At 37.9% G+C, this 19,328-nt stretch overlaps 1 protein-coding gene and 1 non-coding gene across 7 annotated transcripts in view; both read left to right on the top strand.

Moving 5' to 3' along the window:
• The window catches only part of IDE (insulin degrading enzyme), a 97,115-nt gene that overhangs the window by 52,743 nt on the left and 25,044 nt on the right, over nucleotides 1–19,328 (top strand). For all 6 annotated transcript variants that reach the window (XM_037156619.2, XM_037156617.2, XM_037156618.2 and 3 more), the window contains 8 exons: nucleotides 2,291–2,413; nucleotides 6,838–6,950; nucleotides 8,226–8,388; nucleotides 9,223–9,315; nucleotides 9,734–9,825; nucleotides 11,122–11,202; nucleotides 12,939–13,042; nucleotides 17,552–17,654. In XM_037156619.2, the coding sequence (XP_037012514.2) occupies nucleotides 2,291–2,413; nucleotides 6,838–6,950; nucleotides 8,226–8,388; nucleotides 9,223–9,315; nucleotides 9,734–9,825; nucleotides 11,122–11,202; nucleotides 12,939–13,042; nucleotides 17,552–17,654 (872 nt within the window). The remainder of the gene's footprint in view (nucleotides 1–2,290; nucleotides 2,414–6,837; nucleotides 6,951–8,225; nucleotides 8,389–9,222; nucleotides 9,316–9,733; nucleotides 9,826–11,121; nucleotides 11,203–12,938; nucleotides 13,043–17,551; nucleotides 17,655–19,328) is intronic.
• Nucleotides 2,968–3,098, top strand: LOC119057790 (small nucleolar RNA SNORA51). The gene has a single exon (XR_005084142.2). It is a non-coding gene; the product is annotated as a small nucleolar RNA SNORA51 (small nucleolar RNA).

A 19,328-nucleotide genomic window follows, 5' to 3' on the forward strand; every position in this document is an offset into this window, starting at 1 on the left:
GAGATCCAGTATCATTAGATTGTGTACCGTAAGTGAGCCAAATAGCTGTTGGCAGTGGCACCTTTGGCTCATTTTTCATTTCACTTTTTACTGAAGTATAATAAATTTGTAGAGGAGTATGTTGGTTTTGATAAATTGTTTTTACTTTTGCTGCTATTTGAAGAATCAAATAAATATACCACTGATATTTACATATAACTCGTTGAATTTTCAAAATCTGGGTACAGCATGGAATCAACACCCAATCAAGAAACAGAATGTTACCAGCACCTCACCAGCCCTCTTTGTATCCCTTTGTGGCCCCCATCCACCCCCCAGGGGACCTCTGTCTGCTTTCACTTAGCCCAGATTAGTTTTTATTTTGTGTAAATGAAATGATACAGTGTGTATACTCGTGTCTAGCTTTTCTCATTCAACATTAAAATTGTGAGGTTTGTCCATACTGTTGCATATAAATGTTCATTCTCTTTGCTTTACAGTATTCTGCTGTGGTCTTTTAGCTCCTTTTATTATAATTGCCAGTATTTTGCCAGTAATCCATGTTTTAATGTGTTTAGAGTATGGTCTTGCTTTATCTCTGTGTATTTTAAAATCTCTGTACCTTTTTAAAAAGATAAAGAGTGAACATTAGAATGGTAAGATATTCAGGTACATTCAAATCAAAGCAGAATGAGCTACAGCTGGTTAACCTGAAAGAATTTTAAATTCTAGATGGATGCCATAATCTTGGTCTTCATAAACTTTGATTTGAGATTTCTTTTAAAAACTAGAATATTGACTAGAATAGGCAAATCAGATCACATTTGGACTAATAATCCGATTTCTCTATTATCACATTTATAGTCAGAATGAAACTTAATTTCCCCAGATTTGGGTGTCCCAGTGTACTGATCTTTGTGCAAATATTGTAGGAATCTGAGCTTGGCAGTGTAAATGGCTAAGAGTTCTAAGCCTAGTCCCTCTGGAACAGAGGCTTTTAGAACCTTCATTTAGCGGAACAGGGAAGCACCATCAATGCTCAAGTTTCCCTGTAAAATTAGAGCTTCAAGCCATTACCCAGCAAAAAGCATATTTTTTTTCCCTGAAGAACTGAGACTTCGGGTACTTTTAAGAAATCTGAGTCCTCTAGGAAGGTTGAGGGGATGTCCCGGGACCCCACATAGAGCCTATCTGAAATTGAAGTAGATCTTAATGAGAAACTAAGTTAAGACTAGTTAACTTAGAAGACTAGTTAAGAACCTAGAAACTTGATGAGCAGGCTACTGCTAGTAAAGATGATTACCTTTGGTTGCTTCGTAACTAGAAAAAGGTTAATGAGTACTTGCACACACTCTGTACTAGATCTGTTGGTTGGAGCGTCCTGGGGCATGAATCTTGGCTCACAGCACTGCACAGCTAGCTCTCTGGGTCTAAAGACTGGGTCTGAGATTGCCATCTGCTGGCTCTCTCTGGATATCCACGTTAGTGAAAGGGGGACTCCTGATGTCGGTTCATCAATCATTATTGTAACCCAAAGGGGAAAATTACATTGAGAATATGTTCTGCCATAGTTTCATCTCTGCAAGTGAAAGACAGTAGCTCATTTAAGCAGGAACAATAATAAAAGTTATACTACATAGGATCTTAGGATATTGCTAGTCAAGGTGCCATTTTTAGAGAGACAACAACCATTGAAACTCCATCTCTCAGTCTTTGCATTGCAGGATCTTTATTAGAAAAGTAGTACTTAGACAGTTTGGCTATTTGCTTTGACCTGCATATTTCATCCTAATTTGATTAGTTATTCGATTTCATAAGAGATCGCATAGTGGTACATCACTTGAGACTTATAAAAATAGCATTGAATCCTATTTTTACTAGTCTAGATCAAATTCATAAGAATTTACATCACAGATGTAATGCTTCAGCCAAGAATAGTACATTTATTTCCACAAGTAACTTGGCAAGTTCCAAAAAGATTCCTTAGTGACTGTTTAATTAGTTATGGAGCACATAGGGAATTAAAGTAAGTATGAATGAAGGCCATGTGGATCTCATTTTGTCTTACAAGTGCTCATAATGCCTACTGTCTCACAGGGGTTTTAAGAAGTATAATTTTTATAAAGGACTTTAAGTTCCCCAAGGGAAAATTCTCTATCATTTAAAATGTTACAAGTTTGTACTATATTGTCCTTTTTATCCAGCTTGCATTCAAACATATTTGACTAATCGTTGTGTGTGTTAGCTTGAACTCTGTTTTTTAAGTCCACATATTTTGCTATTTCTAAGTAATGTTTTTCCTCCCTTTTAGGTAACAAATATACTCTAGAGACTAGACCAAACCAAGAAGGCATTGATGTCAGACAAGAGCTACTGAAATTCCATTCTACTTATTATTCATCCAACTTAATGGCTATTTGTGTTTTAGGTCGAGGTAAGAATCCTTAAAATTTTTTCACTGAATTGGATAATGAAATTTTTCATATTGGCCTTTTCAAAGTATTTGGAAGAAGGATATAATAAGATATTACTTTTTATCTGCTCAGAGGCTTTTGGAAATGATCTCCTTGTAGAAAAAGAGCTTATGTGATTTTAAATGGAGAACTGAAGGAAATGTAAATTAATCATAGGTGTTCTAGGCATATAAAACAAGGAAAGGAAATAAAAAGGAAAAGAGTAACAGAATTGACCCAATAACAACTCAAAAAACTAGAAATAATATTAAAAGACATATGGTGATAACCAGGGAAAACTTTGAAGTTTAAAAAACAAAGGTTTGATTTTTTTAATGCAGATTCACTAATGGTAATATATTGTTTCCTTCTATCAAATTATCATAACTTTGTTTTGGGTTTTGTTATCATTAATACTCATTGTGGAAGAGAGGTACACTTTTGTATTGGTGGTGGTGTGTATAATTTATACAGCTGTCCCACACTTTCCGGAGGACGGTTTAACAAGATGTATTACCTTTAAAAAGAACACGTGAGCCTCCCAGTGCTTATTACCACAGGCTGCGTTCCTACACTGACTGCACAGACGGAGGAGGCAGAGCAGACCCCACACACGCCTCAGCCCCGGCCCCTTGCCTGGTCCGCATTGGGAATGGGAGGACGTGGGGAGGGAAAAATGTACGTTTCTACCTTTACAAGAGCAGTCCAAGGAAGTAATCAGAGTTGTCCTAACAGGTGACCTACAAGGATTTTGTGTGTGTGTGTGTGGGGGGGGGGTCAATATAATACTTATTATACTTATTATACTTTCTCTAATAATACTTATTAGAGAAAAGAGAGAAACATTCTAAATGTTTAAAATAGAAGATTGGCTAAAATAGTGATGTTATAGCAAAATAATAGAGCATTTTATAGAAGATAGTATTTCTTCTCTCACTTTCCTCCTTCCTGCTTTATTTATAACATTTATTACCACCTGAAATATTACATATTTGTTTATTGTTGTCTCCTCTACCAGAATCTTAGTTACTTGAGACTAGAAACTGTTCTGTTCATTGCTTTGTCCCCAATGCCTTGGGTGGTGCTTGGGGACAAAGTAGAAAACAGAGCACTCTATAAAAACACTGTGTGCTATGTGATCCCACTTATGTATGTAAAAAGTTCTAATAGACATAAGTGGGAGACACAAGACAAAGTAGAAAGACGTATACCAGAAATTTAATAATGTGGGATAGTAGTTAAGCACTCATCCTCTAGAGAGGATGTCCGACAGCTCGGGTTTGAGTTCCAAATGCAGTCCTCATTCAGTCGTGTGGCTGTGAGCTAGCAAAGTTACTCCAGTTCTCTGAACTTCAGTTGTTGCATTTGTAAAGTGGGGGTGGGACCTCATGCCTGTTGCGAGGTTTAATTGAGATAATGTAGAAAAAGTATTCAGTGTACTGCTGGACACACAGCAAATGCTCCATGAATGGTGGCTTCTCGTAGCAGCCCGTAATCATGTGATTAGGGATGGCTTTTGTTTTCTTTTTTATTTTGTCTTTCTATGTTTTCTGTTATTAGCAAATGTTACTTTTATAGTTAGAAAATAAACTGTATAGGTATATATTTTTTAATTTGATAATAGCAGTCAAGATATAAAATGGGTCCAAGAAGAGACTGCTAATAAAAAAAAGTATAATCCTATGTGTTTTCTAAGTGGAGGTAGCTCTAGAGTGTTAAATATTATTGGAATTTAGAGCCTGGTCCCGGGGATAGATGTGTAAGCTGCATTTTTGTCTATATCATATTGAGAAAAAAATGTGATTTCAACGAGCACTTGTTGGATAGGTTAATGTAGCAGATGAATCAGACATGAGCGCTGCCCTCAGTGTTCTTGTTTTAGTGTCAGTGACAGAGTAGTGTCTAAAAGAAATGAAATGTTTCCGGTCCCTTGTCGTATAGACATCACTCTCCTAGTGTGACTGGCCTCAGTGCTAAGGGGCCTGGGAGAGGCATGCTAACAGTACAGAGGTGTTAAGAGGAAGCAGGATCTCTTGGAGGATTTATGGATAATCTGTTCCCCTTTCCAGGAGGAGGGGAGAGGAAGAGTTACCATGTGGAAGGTTCTTTGTTCTCCTCAGGGGCCATCCCTCTAGTTGTGTCCACAGTAATTACATGGACACTCGGCATTAGGTACCTTTCAAGTAGAGACACTGGGACGCCAAGTCCTCATGATGTAAAAGTAGATGAGACCCAGTTCTCTGATTGCTGATAGCCCACAGCTTAGTGGTGAAGACAGACTATATAGCATTGTACAGCTGCTCTCCCTTTAAAAAACTGTATTGTGAATTTATGCTTTTAGGCTAGAAATACTCAAAAGGCACCCCTGTTAGAACCTTGGTATAAAAGGCTTTGCCATCATCAGCACTTTAGGTCAAAAATCCTTTGTTGGCTGCACACCTTGTTTCATGTCACATGACCCATCTGTGTCTACATCAGAGATGTCACTGACATCGCTCACTCCAAATGTAACTGGCCATTTCCCAAATTCACTTGTCATGTAACACGTAGCCACAGTCTGCGTTTCATTTGGCTCTGAACATTTTGGAGTCCTTCATATATGTCCAAAAATCAAAGTAAAAATAATGTATGTTTTATAAATAAACTTCAAATGTTCATGTTTATAGGCTAGAAGAGAATTTCATACATATAAAGGCAGTTCTCAAATAGTGATTAAGTGCTCTCTAAAAAGTTCATGAAAAAGTTCAAAATGGGTCATAGAGTATCAAGGGAAATTTCTTATTTGATCCAAATGCTTCTTGACCGTAACAAGTGATGAATGTTTATACCATTTATAAGTAACCTATTTTTAAGGAGATAGAATCGAGGAGAATGGTTATCTTTTTTATGAAAAAACCTTTTTTCACTGTTTCCTTTTTAGACTAATAGTAATGTCCGTACATGGGAAAATCTTCATCTGACACTGAAAGGTTTAAGATGGAAATCAAGTCGTTCTTCCTCTTCCCCTCCTATGACTTCTGTACCTTCCCCTCAAAGATAATCAGTCACCTTCTTTAAGAAAATAAAGAAAGAAAAAAGATAGTCACTTATGGCATTTTGATACTTCTAAAGTAGAATTTTGTTAATATAGTTACATATATGTATATTTGTTAAGAAATTAAATGAACCCTGGCCAGTGTGGCTCAGTAGGTTGGAGCATTGTCCCATAACCAAAAGGGTGCATATCGATCGCTGGCCAGGGCACATGCCTGGTTTATGGGTTAGATCCCCTGTCCAGGTGCATACAGGAGGCAACCAGTCGGTACTTCTCTCTTACATCAATGTTTCTCTCCCTTCCTCTCTCTAAAAGCAATGAAAAAATGTCATTAGGTGAGGATGAAAAAAAATTAAATGAGGTTATATCACATGGCACTGTATTATAGCCTGAATGTTCACTTAATAGATCTTTGAGATATTTTTATATTAGCATATGCAGATGTCTTCCTCGTTAATGGCTGCATAAAATTCTAATGTGCAGATATTTCATAGCATCCACACATTGGTAGAGGTTTAGGTCAGTTTCTGTTTTTGTTTTCGTAAGCAGTGCTGCAGTGAACATGTTATAACTTTATAAGCTTTTGCAAGTACAACTCTATAAAAAAATACAGGTAAGTAATAGGATAGGAAGACTTGATTTAAGTGACCACATAATTTTATCAATGATTAAAAGTCTTTGAGTGAGTTTAGCATATTACAGTAAAGAGTAATTTAATGTTAGAACTTGGAAGAGACTTGTGATCGTCCCACCCAATTTTCTTTTCCTGCAGAACCAGGAGTGGTTAACCAGTTGTCCAAATAGTCAGTTGACATGGTTGCTGGGTAGAACTGGGGTTAGGATCCAGATTCCCTGATCCCCAGCCACCCAGCATCCTTTTCATGTTTTGTAATATTTCCCCATAAAATCAATCACTTGCAAACTCTTAACATTTGACTTTTAACGATGGCTGTAGGCTATGTCAGTTTATAAAGTGAATATCCCATCTGTCAGCTGATGGTTTAGTATAGGAATCGTAGATAAAATAGTTTCCAGACATGTGAGGTATAATTGTTAGGAATATTATTTAACAGCTTTAGAAGTTACATAGGCACTGGTAGGACTTAACTGAGTGCTTCAGTTTTATCTGAAGCAGGTTTTTTTTAATTCTACGTTTTCATTTTAATAGTCCTGAGGTTTTTAGGAGATCCTAAGTTTCCTCACCCCCACCCCAGGTTTACTGAGATGTAACTGACATACAACATGTGTAAGTTTAAGGTGTATGATGTGATTTTTATATATGTATATATATATGATCCTAAGGTCTTAAACACTACTTGTCATCTGTTACGATTAGATTACATTCTGTTTTCCTTATCTCTTTTCTTGTAGAATCTTTAGATGAGTTGACTAATCTGGTGGTAAAGTTATTTTCTGAAGTAGAGAACAAAAATGTCCCATTGCCAGAATTCCCCGAACACCCTTTCCAAGAAGAACATCTTAAAGTAAGTGCATGTGTTTCTGGGTTTGTTATGTTTTTTAAATTTATGGACTTATATGAGTGGGGACCCCCAAAATTGAATTTATAAAAATTATGTATTTATCTTACATGTATAAACTTCAGTTACCTTCAGAGTACTTTCCATTTGATGCAGTACACTTGTTGAGACATTTTTTCCCACTGCTGAAAACAGTTTTCGAACTCCTCAGTTTTGATGCCTCTGCCATTGCCTCTGCCATTCTTTGTTTCCCTTTGAGGACTTTTTTCATCCAGGGAAACAAAAACTAAGTCTGTCAGGGTGAGATTGGGTGAATAGGGATGGTGGGGCTCAGGGGTCATGCTGTTTTTGGTCAAAAACTGCTGAATACTCAGCGCAGTGTGGGCAGGTGCACTTGTAAGTCACCCACCATGAAATGGGCAAATATGCTGAAAGAGCCTTCAGAAAAATTCAGTGAAGCTGAACACAACCTCTCACACAGTACCACTGATACACTGATACAGATCAGTTCCTAAAAGCGTCCCAGCAGAGGGAAGCCTGTACCACAAGGGGCCCTCCTCCAGAAGATAATTCTGAGTTTTTTGGGGTCCCTCTCCAATATACCCAGTTTACCAAAGAGTACATGGAAATTTTTGGAGGTTTTATTACTTATATAGTTTTTAATATTTATCTGGAAAAGCAAATCAGTTTCATATTATTAGGGATATGGATCACCAAAAAGATATCAATATAATCTGATCTTTGCGCGCTAAAGGTAGTTTTTTGGGGGTTTTTTTTTTCATCTTTTTTTTTTTTCAAGATTTTACTTATTTATTTTTAGAGGGGAAGGAGAGAAGGAGAGAAATATCAATGTATGGTTGCCTCGTGCGTCCCCTGCTGGGACCTGGCCTGCAACCCAGGCATGTGCCCTGACTGGGAATTGAACCACAATCATGTGGTTCACAGGCCTGCGCTCAATCCACTGAGCTACACCAGCCAGGGCTAAAGGTAGTTTTGATAGCTGTAACCTTGGTGGATTGTAAAAGCTAGAATCCAGTGCTAGAAGGAAGCATCTGGAAGGATTTAGCTACATGGTCTGGGGGACAAAACATGAGCTTTATACCAACTCTAATGACATCTCGCCAAAAAAGAGGTCAATGTGATTTTCTTCGGCAATAGAGTCTCTCTTGAATTTGCAATTCTTCCATGAAAATAAGTATTCTTCATAGTTTATAAATATTTTATTCAGTGGGAGTTATATACAGCTAATCTTTTGTGATTTGTTTGTTTTTCCCCCTCCAGAAAATTTATAAAATAGTACCTATTAAAGATATTAGGAATCTTTATGTGACATTTCCCATACCTGACCTTCAGAAATACTACAAATCAAACCCTGGTCATTATCTCGGTCATCTCATTGGACATGAAGGTCCTGGAAGTCTGTTATCAGAACTTAAATCAAAGGGTAAGTCACTAGGGTGGCAGCTTCTGAGTATAGTACCACACCATATCTTTTTACTCTGGCTCTCATTTTCTCTTAAATATTTTCCTGTGAAAGAACATTTTTGGATTAGAGGTTGTTTGGGGTTTATGGGAGAGAGAGAGGTGGTGGTTGTTAAGTATACTTAGTTTTTTGCTTTGAATTTTTTTTTTTTTTAGAGAAGGGAAAGAGAGGGAGAGAAACATAAATGTGTGGTTGCCTCTTACATGTGCCCTACTGGGGACCTGGCCAGCAGTCTAGGCATGTGCCCTGACTGGGAATTGAATCTGTAACCCTTTGGCTCATACTCCAGTGCTTAATCCACTGAGCCATGCCAGCCGGGGCTTTGCTTTGGATTTTTCAAAAATTTTCATAATTTATTTTGCCCTTCAGCATTGAGCAATAAAAGTTAGGCATTTCATAAGATATTTTGGTACTTTTAAAAAGTTTATGAAGAGGTTAAAAAATATAAACTCACATTGGATATTTTCCCAATTTCTGGGAAATATCACTACCCATTATTTATTTGCCTGCTCATAACCTTCCTACCAGAGGATGTAGTAGGATCTCATCAGTTGATGGTTTCCAAGGCCCCTCTCAGTTCAACCTTTGCTTTACAGAACACTTACACACAGTATTCTACTCTTGCCTTATCTGAAATTGCTTTTACGAACTTTTTCTGTGTTTTTTTTTTCCCAGTCTTTTCTGCAAGAAGTCCATTCTAATCTTTTGGGAACATACAATATGAAATTTTTAAAAAATGCCCTGTCCTAAAAGAGGCAGTACGTACAATCATATTATTTCTGTTGAATGTTACAGGCTGGGTAAATACTCTTGTTGGCGGGCAGAAGGAAGGAGCCCGAGGTTTTATGTTTTTTATCATTAATGTGGATTTGACCGAGGAAGGATTATGTAAGTATTGAATTTTTTTTGTTTGTGTTTGAATGAAAACTGACTTACTTGTTTTAAGTCCTTTATGCTATGGATCTGTTTTATGTTGTAAAGCTATAAAATGTGTACACTTTCTCCACTGTATTTTTCATTTGTAAGGTGCCCTTCGTTTCATGGATGATTTTCCCACCTAACATCTGAGCATTGTGTTGCACCTGTAAATGTACACTTCGCTCACACACTACTACCGAGCCCATTCCGTGGCATCCTGGAACCTGGACAGCCTTTTGTTCAGGACCCTAAAACCAGTCTCAGGGAGGGAGAACTTCAATTCATAGAGGGACCGTCTTCCACTTACCCGACTTTACCTTAGGAGCGAGTTCACTGCTTTAAAGAATTTGAGGGCTGAATGGTTTTAAAGTGTGCCCCTTTTTTCCAGTACATGTTGAAGATATAATTTTGCACATGTTTGAATACATTCAGAAGTTACGTGCAGAAGGACCTCAAGAATGGGTTTTCCAAGAGTGCAAGGTACTTTTTTTTTTTTTAATTTATCTTTAGAGGGGAAGGGAAGGAGAGAGGGAGAGAAATATCAATGTATGGTTGCCTTTCGTGCATCCCCTGCTGGGAACTGGCCTGCAGGGAACCGGCCTGCAACCCAGGCATGTGCCCTGACTGGGAATCGAACCTCGATTGTCTGGTTCACAGGCCCGTGCTCAATCCACTGAGCTACACCAGCCAGGGCTGCAAGGTACTTTTGTTTCACCAAAATTCTTCTTAAGGAAAAATTTCAGAAGACACGTATATGAGTATGTGAATTAATTTAAATTTAGGGCCCTGTGAAGCTTTTTAAGCATTTTTTTCCTATTCTAAATAAAACTTTATAATGTATAGTAGCTTTAGTGGAGGCTTAGTTGGACTAGTATGATTGGCTTCCTGGGGCCCAACTAAGGGTGAAGGCATCATATAACCTTTGTCAGGAGGGAAAAGGGAAGGAACGGGGTTGCTTTTCTATCCCTCAGAAGAATGCCAGCAGTTTCTTGAGCTGGTATCTGGGTTTATTTTACTCTGTCTGAAGCTACATGAGCTCTTTCATTTTCAGATCTGACCATGAAAATCTGCAGCAAGCTTCAAATAAATAGTGAATTGTCTCATATACGATTGTGGTCTTAATGATTGTGGTCTTAAGAGTGATTTTATTGTATATATGGATGGAAAAGCGTAGCTATCTCCTCCCCTCCCCTCCCTCCCCTCCCCTCCCCCCCCTCCCCCTCCTCCCCCCCCCCCCCCCCCCCCTCCCCCCCCCCCCCCCCCTCCCCTCCCCCCCCTCCCCCCCCTCCCTCCTTTCTTCATAAGAAAAAACATTATTTGTCTTCTAAAGTTTTAAAGGCTTCTTTTTAAAGAGCTTTAAAAGATATGTCTTTTATATTTAAGGCCTGTCAATATTCTGAAATATATTTAAGGGACAGAGACATCTTGTTTGCCTCAGTAAAAGTTTTGAGGTAGAATCACTGTGAAGTTCAGGACAGGAGTGCTAATCTGGGTGCAGTTCTCAGAATGGGTCAGAAAAATGATCATCTATGCAATTAACTGTTGGATCTCATGAGGTTCTTCCACACAGTTTTCCTAAACACTTGTTATTTTTATTCATGCTCGATACATTTTTAAATCAAGCATAGACATTTTTAAATCAAGCATAGTCATTTTTTCTGAAAGTGTAATGAAGTATAGAGTAGAAAATCCATAGTGCAAACCAAACACACACACAAAAGGTATTTGTAAAATAATAGTTGACTTGGGTCTAACTGGATTAACTTTCCATTTTAGGACTTGAATGCTGTTGCTTTTAGGTTTAAAGATAAAGAGAGGCCGCGGGGCTACACCTCTAAGATCGCAGGGATATTGCATGTAAGTGCTGTTATTTTATTGTATGTATTGGTGTGTAGAGTATTTCAGTGATCCTGTATGTATTACTTTCAATACTACGCAAATGATAGAAATTGAAGCTGCAGTATAAGATTTTAGACTTTGTAGCAACCTGGCAAACCTTGATGTCAAGACATACTTAATCTTAATTTTCATTATCCTAACAATTATCATCTGTAATATTTTTCATTACATAGGCATTTTACTTATTGGCTTTAAATAGTTTTCAATTCTCGGATGTGTTAATAGCTGATTACAGGAAAGCTATAGATCATGTATTCACTTTTCTTCACTTCCATTCCTACCACTCCAGTCTGAACTACCATCATTTCTTGCCTGGACTACCATCATAGTCTCTTACCTGGGTTCCCTGGGTTCTTCCTTGTCCCCACTTAGTTTATGTTTCCAGCCTTAGTGATCTTTTGAAAACGAGAATTAGATTGTTTTGCTCCTCTGTGTCAAGTCCTTCAGTAGTTTCCCATCAAAGTTGGAATAAAATCCATAATTTTACCTTGACCTTCAAGGTGATCTGGCCCCAGCCTGTCTCTCTGACCATATTCCATATCCCCCCAACCTATTCCTCCCATTCCCATTTCACTGCAGTGATACTGTTTGCCTTATCTTCAAGCATTAAGTTTATTCCTCCACTCAGGGCCCTTATATGTGACGTCTTCTCTACCTGGTACGCTGTCTAACCTTTGCATGGCTATGTGAGGGAAGACCCTTATCCTTTGGGTCCTTGCTCACGTGTCTCCTCCTCTGAGAGACCTTCTCTGACCTCCCCATCACAACGCTGCCCCTTTTCAATTTTCTTCATAGCACCTATACATACAATGACAGTGTTTATTTATTGTCTCCCTCCTTCCAAATTACAGTATAGCTCCTTTGAGAACAGGGACATCATCTGTCTCATCGATTGCAGCTGCTGTATCCACAGCAGCCCCTAGAACACTGTCTGGTACAGAGCGGGTGTTCATTAAATACTTGTTGAATGAGTCGATCAATCAGTCTGTCTCAGTATATTGGAAGTTGTTCTTACTAAAAAAGTCTTTTACCTTATTTTGCCCCACTAGCCAAAAATAGAAGCCATTTTTCCCCACAATAACTTTAAAGACTATTTATTTTTAGAGAGAAGGGAAATGAGGGAAAAAGTGAGAAACATCACTGTGTGTTGTCTCTCATGTGTCCCCTACTGGGGACCTGGCCTGCAACCTAGGCATGTGCCCTGACTGGGAATAGAACTGGTGACCCTTTGGTTCATAGGCCCATGCTCAATCCACTGAGCTACACCAGCCAGGGCCCCACAACTTTATAAATGTTTGTCTGATTACGTTCATAGAAATTTGAGAAGTTTGGTTCATAAAAATGTATTTATAGTAAGAATCCTATGGATGTCAGCATTTAACAATCAGATTTTCTTCATTAACAATTACTCAGTTTTTAGGCAGAAATATTACTCACATTTTTACCTGGAAAAAATGTGATTTTGCTCTTATAATGTAAGTGTATTGGAAGATTAAGTATAAGAGCATTCCATAATATAAAACTGCTTAAAAGTGTGGTAGGAAGGAGAAAAAATTGAGAAATTTTTCTAGTGGATTAAAATTATATTGAAGGAAAGAGAGGGGTATAAAATAATGGATTTCATGTATTAGGGATTTGATTGCTTTTTAATAAGTTAGCCTTGTACATTTATTTACTTACTTATTTATTTACAGTATTATCCCCTGGAAGAAGTGCTCACAGCTGAATATTTACTGGAAGAATTTAGACCTGATTTAATAGAGATGGTTCTTGATCAACTCAGACCAGAAAATGTCCGGTGAGTCACTCAGTAGATTTTACAGTTACATACTAATTTTTCATTACTGTTCAGAATTAGAAAACTTGAAGTTGTAGATAAAATGCTTTAAAATTTTTTATCAAGCATGATTACAAAGCAGAGGTGATAGCGTGATGGTAACAGTCTTCAGAACACCACACCTCAGCAGTCAGTACATGGCCAGTCTCTGTTGTCATTACCCACCCTCTTCACTTATCCTCCCTCCACTGGAAGTATTTTGAGGCAATATCTCTGAAACATGAAGATTCTATTGTGAATAAAATATGATAATAGATTGTCTTAACCTGGCTTTACCCTAACTCAAATGCCCAAGGTTTCATCTCACCTACCCGTTCTATGAGCAAGTGAGGACACTGTATTTTTTCAAGTGGAAGTAAGGATTGCAATCTCAGAATTCTTCTGACCAACCCATGGCCAGTCAGGAGATGCACAGTTGGAGAAGCTCTTACGGTGACAGAGGTGTGGCTGTTACCGGAGGGTCAGCCCCAAAGAGAGTATGAGCTACCATGTGATGTTTCTACCTTAAAATTGAATCTCCTCTGTATTTTTTCAAGTGAAATAATAGAAGGAATATATTTGATCACCTATTTTGCATTTTTAATTTTTCTCCTTTGTGAAGGGCATATCTCTAAAATTCTCCTGAGAACATGACAATTGAGTAAATTTGCTTTTTTCTTTAAAGGTTTTATTTATTTATTTTTAGAGAGGAAGGGAAAGAGAGAAATATCAGTGTATGGTTGCCTCTCGTGTGTCCCCTGCTGGGAACTGGCTGGCAACCCAGGCATGTGCCCCAATTGGGAATCGAACCATGATCGTGTAGTTTGCGGGCTCATGCCCAATCCACTGAGCTACACCAGCCAGAGCTAAATTTGCTTTTGACACAATCATTTTATGAATACAATCAACCATCTGGTAGAACTTTTTGAAGGAAAAAAATCCTTCTAACAGAACTATTCTATCAAAGTCTTTTTTCCTAGTTACCTTTGTTCAAACTTTTCCAGGCATATACTAGCAACAATGGGAAAATTAAATTTTTAAAAAGTGACATAGAACTATAATATATGCACACGTTGTACCAATACCAGTTTCCTCACTCCAACATTGCACCATAATTAAGAAGATGTCACCATTGAGAGAAACTGGATGAAGAGTACACAGGACTCTTTGATTTTTGTAACATCCTACAGATTTACAGTTATTTCTAAATAGAAATATTTTTAAAATTAAAACAATTATTTACAATTAGCAACAAAATCATAAGATATTTGGAATGAATTTAACCAATTAAGCAAAACCTCTACACAAAAAATATACAAAAGTGCCAAGAGAAACTAAAGACCTTGTGCAGAGAGTAGGAGGCTTGATATCGTTAAGATGTCAGTTCTCTCTAATCTGATTCATAGACTCATTGTAATCACAATTAGAATCTTAGTAGGCTTTTTTTTTCTTGCAGAAGTTGGTAGGGTGATTCCAGAATTCATATGGATATACAAAGGACCTAGATTAGCCAGACCACTCTCTAACTCCCCACAAAAAAAATTAGAAGACTTAAATTTGAAGACTTACTATTTAGAAAGCTACAGTAATTAAGACATTGTACTATTGTCATAAAGATAGACAAAGAAATCATTATAATAGAACAGATTCTAGAAGTAGGCCCACACATATATGGTCAATTGCTTTCTTTTTTTATTGTAAAAAACATGCAACATAAAATTTACCATCTTAACCATGTTTACGTGTATGATTCAGTAATGATAAGTACATTCGTATTGTTGTGAAACAGATCTCCAGAACTTTTTCATCTTGCAAAACTAAAAATATACCCATTAAACAACTTCTTTTTCCCCTCCTACTATCTCCAGTTATCACCATTCTACTTTGTTTCTACTTTGTTAAATACCTATTATAAGTAGAATAATACAATATGTTTTAATTTCACTTAACATAATGTTAAGATTTCCTTCCTTTTTAATGCTGCATAATATTCCATTGTGTGTGTATATCACATTTTACTTATCCATTCATCACTAGTCAATTTATTTTTCAGTAAAGGCACCAACGTAATTAAATTGGGAGAGGAAAGTCTTTTCAACAAACGGTACTCTTCCATTATCTATCATCTATATAGAAAAAAATGAAACTTGACCTTTTCCTTATACCATTCACAAAAATTAATTTGAAATAGATTATAGACCTTAGTATAAATGCTAAAACTATAAACTTCTAGGAGAAAACAAAGGAAAATACCTTTAAAACCTTGAGATAGGCAAAGATTTTTTAGAATGTAAAAAGCAGTAACCATTAAATAAAAAAAATTGATAAATTAGACTTCATTGAGATAAAAACTTCTGCTCACAGGGTGATTTATGCATTTGCTTACATGATTAAAATATATTGAAGAAAAATACTCAGAACATGTACTAAATCATTTTAGCCAAGTAAAACAGTGTAGCTATATATTCTTCAAAAAAATCAAACTGAGTCCTCCTGAATTTTGTTACAGACCTTTTAAAAACAAAACATTCTATTATCAGCACAAGGAGAAAGAGCTTCAAACTTAATAATAGAACTTACCGGACAATTGTAAAGATTCCTTTTAGTGACCATGTATGTGTGGTTTTGTCACCTACTAGTCATGAGATCTTGGATAGATCACCTTTCTCATCAACCATTGTTTATGGAGTAACTAATGTGAAACCTCAGAGTTCATCACCCTGCAGAGGGGACATGTGAAAAGTTAACTTTATATAATGTCATGAACACTGGCTCCCATTTAATTTCCTTGAAACCTGCCCATCTGCAAAATAGCAATAGTATTTTATCTTTCTATCTGATGCAAAATAATTTAGCAAAGTTGAAAACTGTTATACAAATACAAGGTAGTGCTGTCAAGATTATATGATAAGGATGTGCTTTTTTGCAAGAAAAATTACTTAAATTATGTTCATATAGCCCTGGTCAGTATGGCTCAGTTGGAGCATCATCCCACACACCAGAAGGTGGGGGGTTCGTTCCCTGTGGGGGGTTCAGTCCCTGTGGGGGGTTCAGTCCCTGTTTCAGTTGTGTGTAAGAGGTAACCAGTCGATGTTTCTCTTTCTCTCCCTTTCTCTCAAAAATCAATAAATACATTTAATTTTTTAAATTATGTTCATATAATTCTTGCTGCCCTGCAGCCAATAACTTGATCCAGCAATACTTTATAGGAGTGAATTTGCAAGAGCATACATTTTACTTTTGTTTAAATTGCCTGTTTCTAAATTTGGTATCATATGCAATTAGAATTAAGAACCTTTCTTCCTCTCTACACTCACCTTTGGGGGGAAAAATGTTCCTTCTACATAGGATTGACCTTGGTGGCTCTGCCATTGGTAACTGCAGCAGGTCAGTGATAGAGTGCATGACGACCTGGATAACAGTGCTCCCATCAGACTGCTCTGCTGATGGGAACATAGTGATTCCAACTTTGATAACTAAAAGGTACAGGGACAAGAAGTGTTCTGATAATCTTCCGTGGGGGGCAGGCGTGCCACTGGGACAGAGCTTCTTTTGCTCCTCTACTTGTAATCTTTTGTTCCCTTACTTCTTGACATCATTTCCCCTCTGACTTCCCTCCCTGAACTTTCTTTTTCCTTCTGACTTCTGAGCTGTTTCTACTTTCCCATCAAGGAAGCTTTTAATAAACAAGAAGATAGAGAGGTGCTTCTCGGTCTTGTCCCCCTCTGTCCTAGCAGCAGGAAGGCTAAGGTGCGTGTAGTAGATGTAGTAGATGGTAGTCTCTGCAGAAAAAAACAAACAGAAAGCACAAATTTAGCAAGTAATAATAAAAGTGTGTTTTTGGATGGTAGTCTCTGCAGAAAAAAACAAACATAAAGCACAAATTTAGCAAGTAATAATAAACGTGTGTTTTTGGCTTTTTGTATCTACGCATGAACCAATGGATTTACACTTTTGTTAACCCCAGGCCTGAGCTGTTCCTGGGAAGTTTACTTTTTAAGGACTACTTTTCAACTGACATTGTTTTGTTCTTTTTCCCCCCTAACTACTACTCTTTTAGTCAATAGCGTACCCACAAGAACCTTTCCTGGAAGTACTTTTTCCCACTAAAAATGCTGGGCTATAACTGGAGGATACAGAGACTGTGATCGGAGACCTCTGTACATGCATTGCCTGTTTCAGCTAAGCCTTATTGGATTTTCTGGGTCTTAAAGGCCCGACACATTCTTGGATATTATTTACATTTTCATGAGTGAGGTTCTATAACTTTATATAGACAACATGAATTTATAGATTCTTTAAAATTTTTTTTAAATATTGATTTCACAGAAAGAGAAATCGATTTTATTGTTCCACTTATTTGTTCATTCATTGGTTTCTTCTTGTATGTGCCCTGACCTTGGTGTATTAGGATGATGTTCTAACCAAGTGAGCTACCCAACCACAGCATAAAGGGTTTTTTTCTTTTTGCTTTTCCCCCTCTATCTCCAGGGTTGCAATAGTCTCCAAATCTTTTGAAGGACAAACTGATCACACAGAAGAATGGTATGGAACCCACTACAAACAAGAGGCTATACCAGATGAAGTCATTAAGGTATGGTTAACTCAACTGTGAAGAAGTCTTTGTGTGAAGGGCACACACCAACATGAGCTCCCTAGGTCAACCAGCTCACAGCCCGGGGTGTGGACAGTGATGGCCCAGTGCCATCTGTACCATCCTGAGAGCAGAAAAGAGGAAGATGGAGAGCTGGACCTTAGGTTTGGCCTGAAGAAATGACAGTATGGCCGCCTCCTTCTGTGTCTCTCAGACCAGCAGGGCTGTCAGGCAGACTTCCAGCTTCAATGCAGTCAGAGATCATTGAAGTCCAAAGTACCCAGAGAAGCAAAGACACCAAGACAGACGGGCAGGAAGAGATGGGAGTTGGAAGCATGAAAAATAAATGCAGGGGCTCCAGAGAGTTCATGATCTTGCTGGGAATACAGGCAGGGAACAGTCTTCTCTTGAAGAGGTGCTGTATTTAATGCCTCATGTTGCATCATTGCTCTTTTTGTCAACCTAGGGAGGAGGATTGGCTTTTCAAAACAGGGATATTTAGGTAGTGTGTTGTCCCATTCGTCAGTAGGCACAGTTCTGTTTGTGAGTCCTCTCTACTTGTCTGGTTACATTTTCTTTTACAGTTCTCATTGTGTAGCTTTGAGATTGTGTCCTTTATTCAGGGGACATTTCTTAAACGTACCTGGGTAATGACGATACAGGAAAAAGAAGAAACAGTTTAAGAAAGAAAATCATTACTGGCACTTCTGACACATCCTCAGCATAGAAGGAGTTCACTGGAGCCCAACTTGCTAAACTGCGAGGAAAGCTGATATTCCATGTTAGTGCTGGGTCTGAACTAATCCTAAAACAAGAGAGAACCCCTATTCACCAAATTCTGACCAGGACAGCTCTGCCCTGCATGGGAATTTTTTAAAAAACAAATTTATCTGGGAGCTTAGCAGTGAAATTACTAAGTGCTTACTGGTTTCTACTGTTCAGCCATTTCTAGAGACTTATTGCCACTCACAAATAGTATGGCCAACATCCCCACGGCCCCAGTGCCAAAAGACACAAATGCAGGGACCAGAATAGAATTGCTGAAGCTGCCAGGTCCTGCCACATCATCTGGAGACCAAATTATAGAACCCAGAATTACTGGCAGTCGGTTGCTTTTTATTTCTTTTTTAAGTAATGAAAAGCCTTATAAATTAGAGTTCAGCAATCGATGGCCTGAGATCTGTCCCACTTAGCTTTTGGCACTAGCCTGTGGAACAGATCCAACCTGCAGGTAGTATCAGCCCTGTCCCACAATCCAGACTTAAATCTTAAGTTTGTCCTTAACCTTGTGCTTGAATTACTGCTCCACTTGAAGTTCACATGGTCATCCGTGACAGGTGTGGGCCTGGTATTAAGAAGTACTGAAGTGAAAGAAGCCCCATTTAGCCTTGTTTTCAGATCACACATGCAAGTAACTTAGTGTAGCTAAAGTTTTAACTCTTATATAAACGACCTATTACTATCATCCCATAAACCAAAAAGGCCATGGTTTTGATTCTCAGTCTGGGCCCACACCCAGGTTGTGGGTTCCATCCTTGGTTAGGGTGCCTCCAAGAGGCAACGGATCAGTGTTTATCTCTCCCGTCCACATTTCCCTTTCTTTTTCCCTCCGTTCTCCTCTCTCTAAAATCAATAAGCATGTCCTTGGGTAAGGGTAAAAAATAAACGACCTAT

This window comes from Artibeus jamaicensis, unplaced genomic scaffold (assembly GCF_021234435.1).
Source record: "Artibeus jamaicensis isolate MK-2021 breed Jamaican fruit bat unplaced genomic scaffold, CSHL_Jam_final contig_332, whole genome shotgun sequence".
Lineage (NCBI taxonomy): Eukaryota > Metazoa > Chordata > Mammalia > Chiroptera > Phyllostomidae > Artibeus > Artibeus jamaicensis.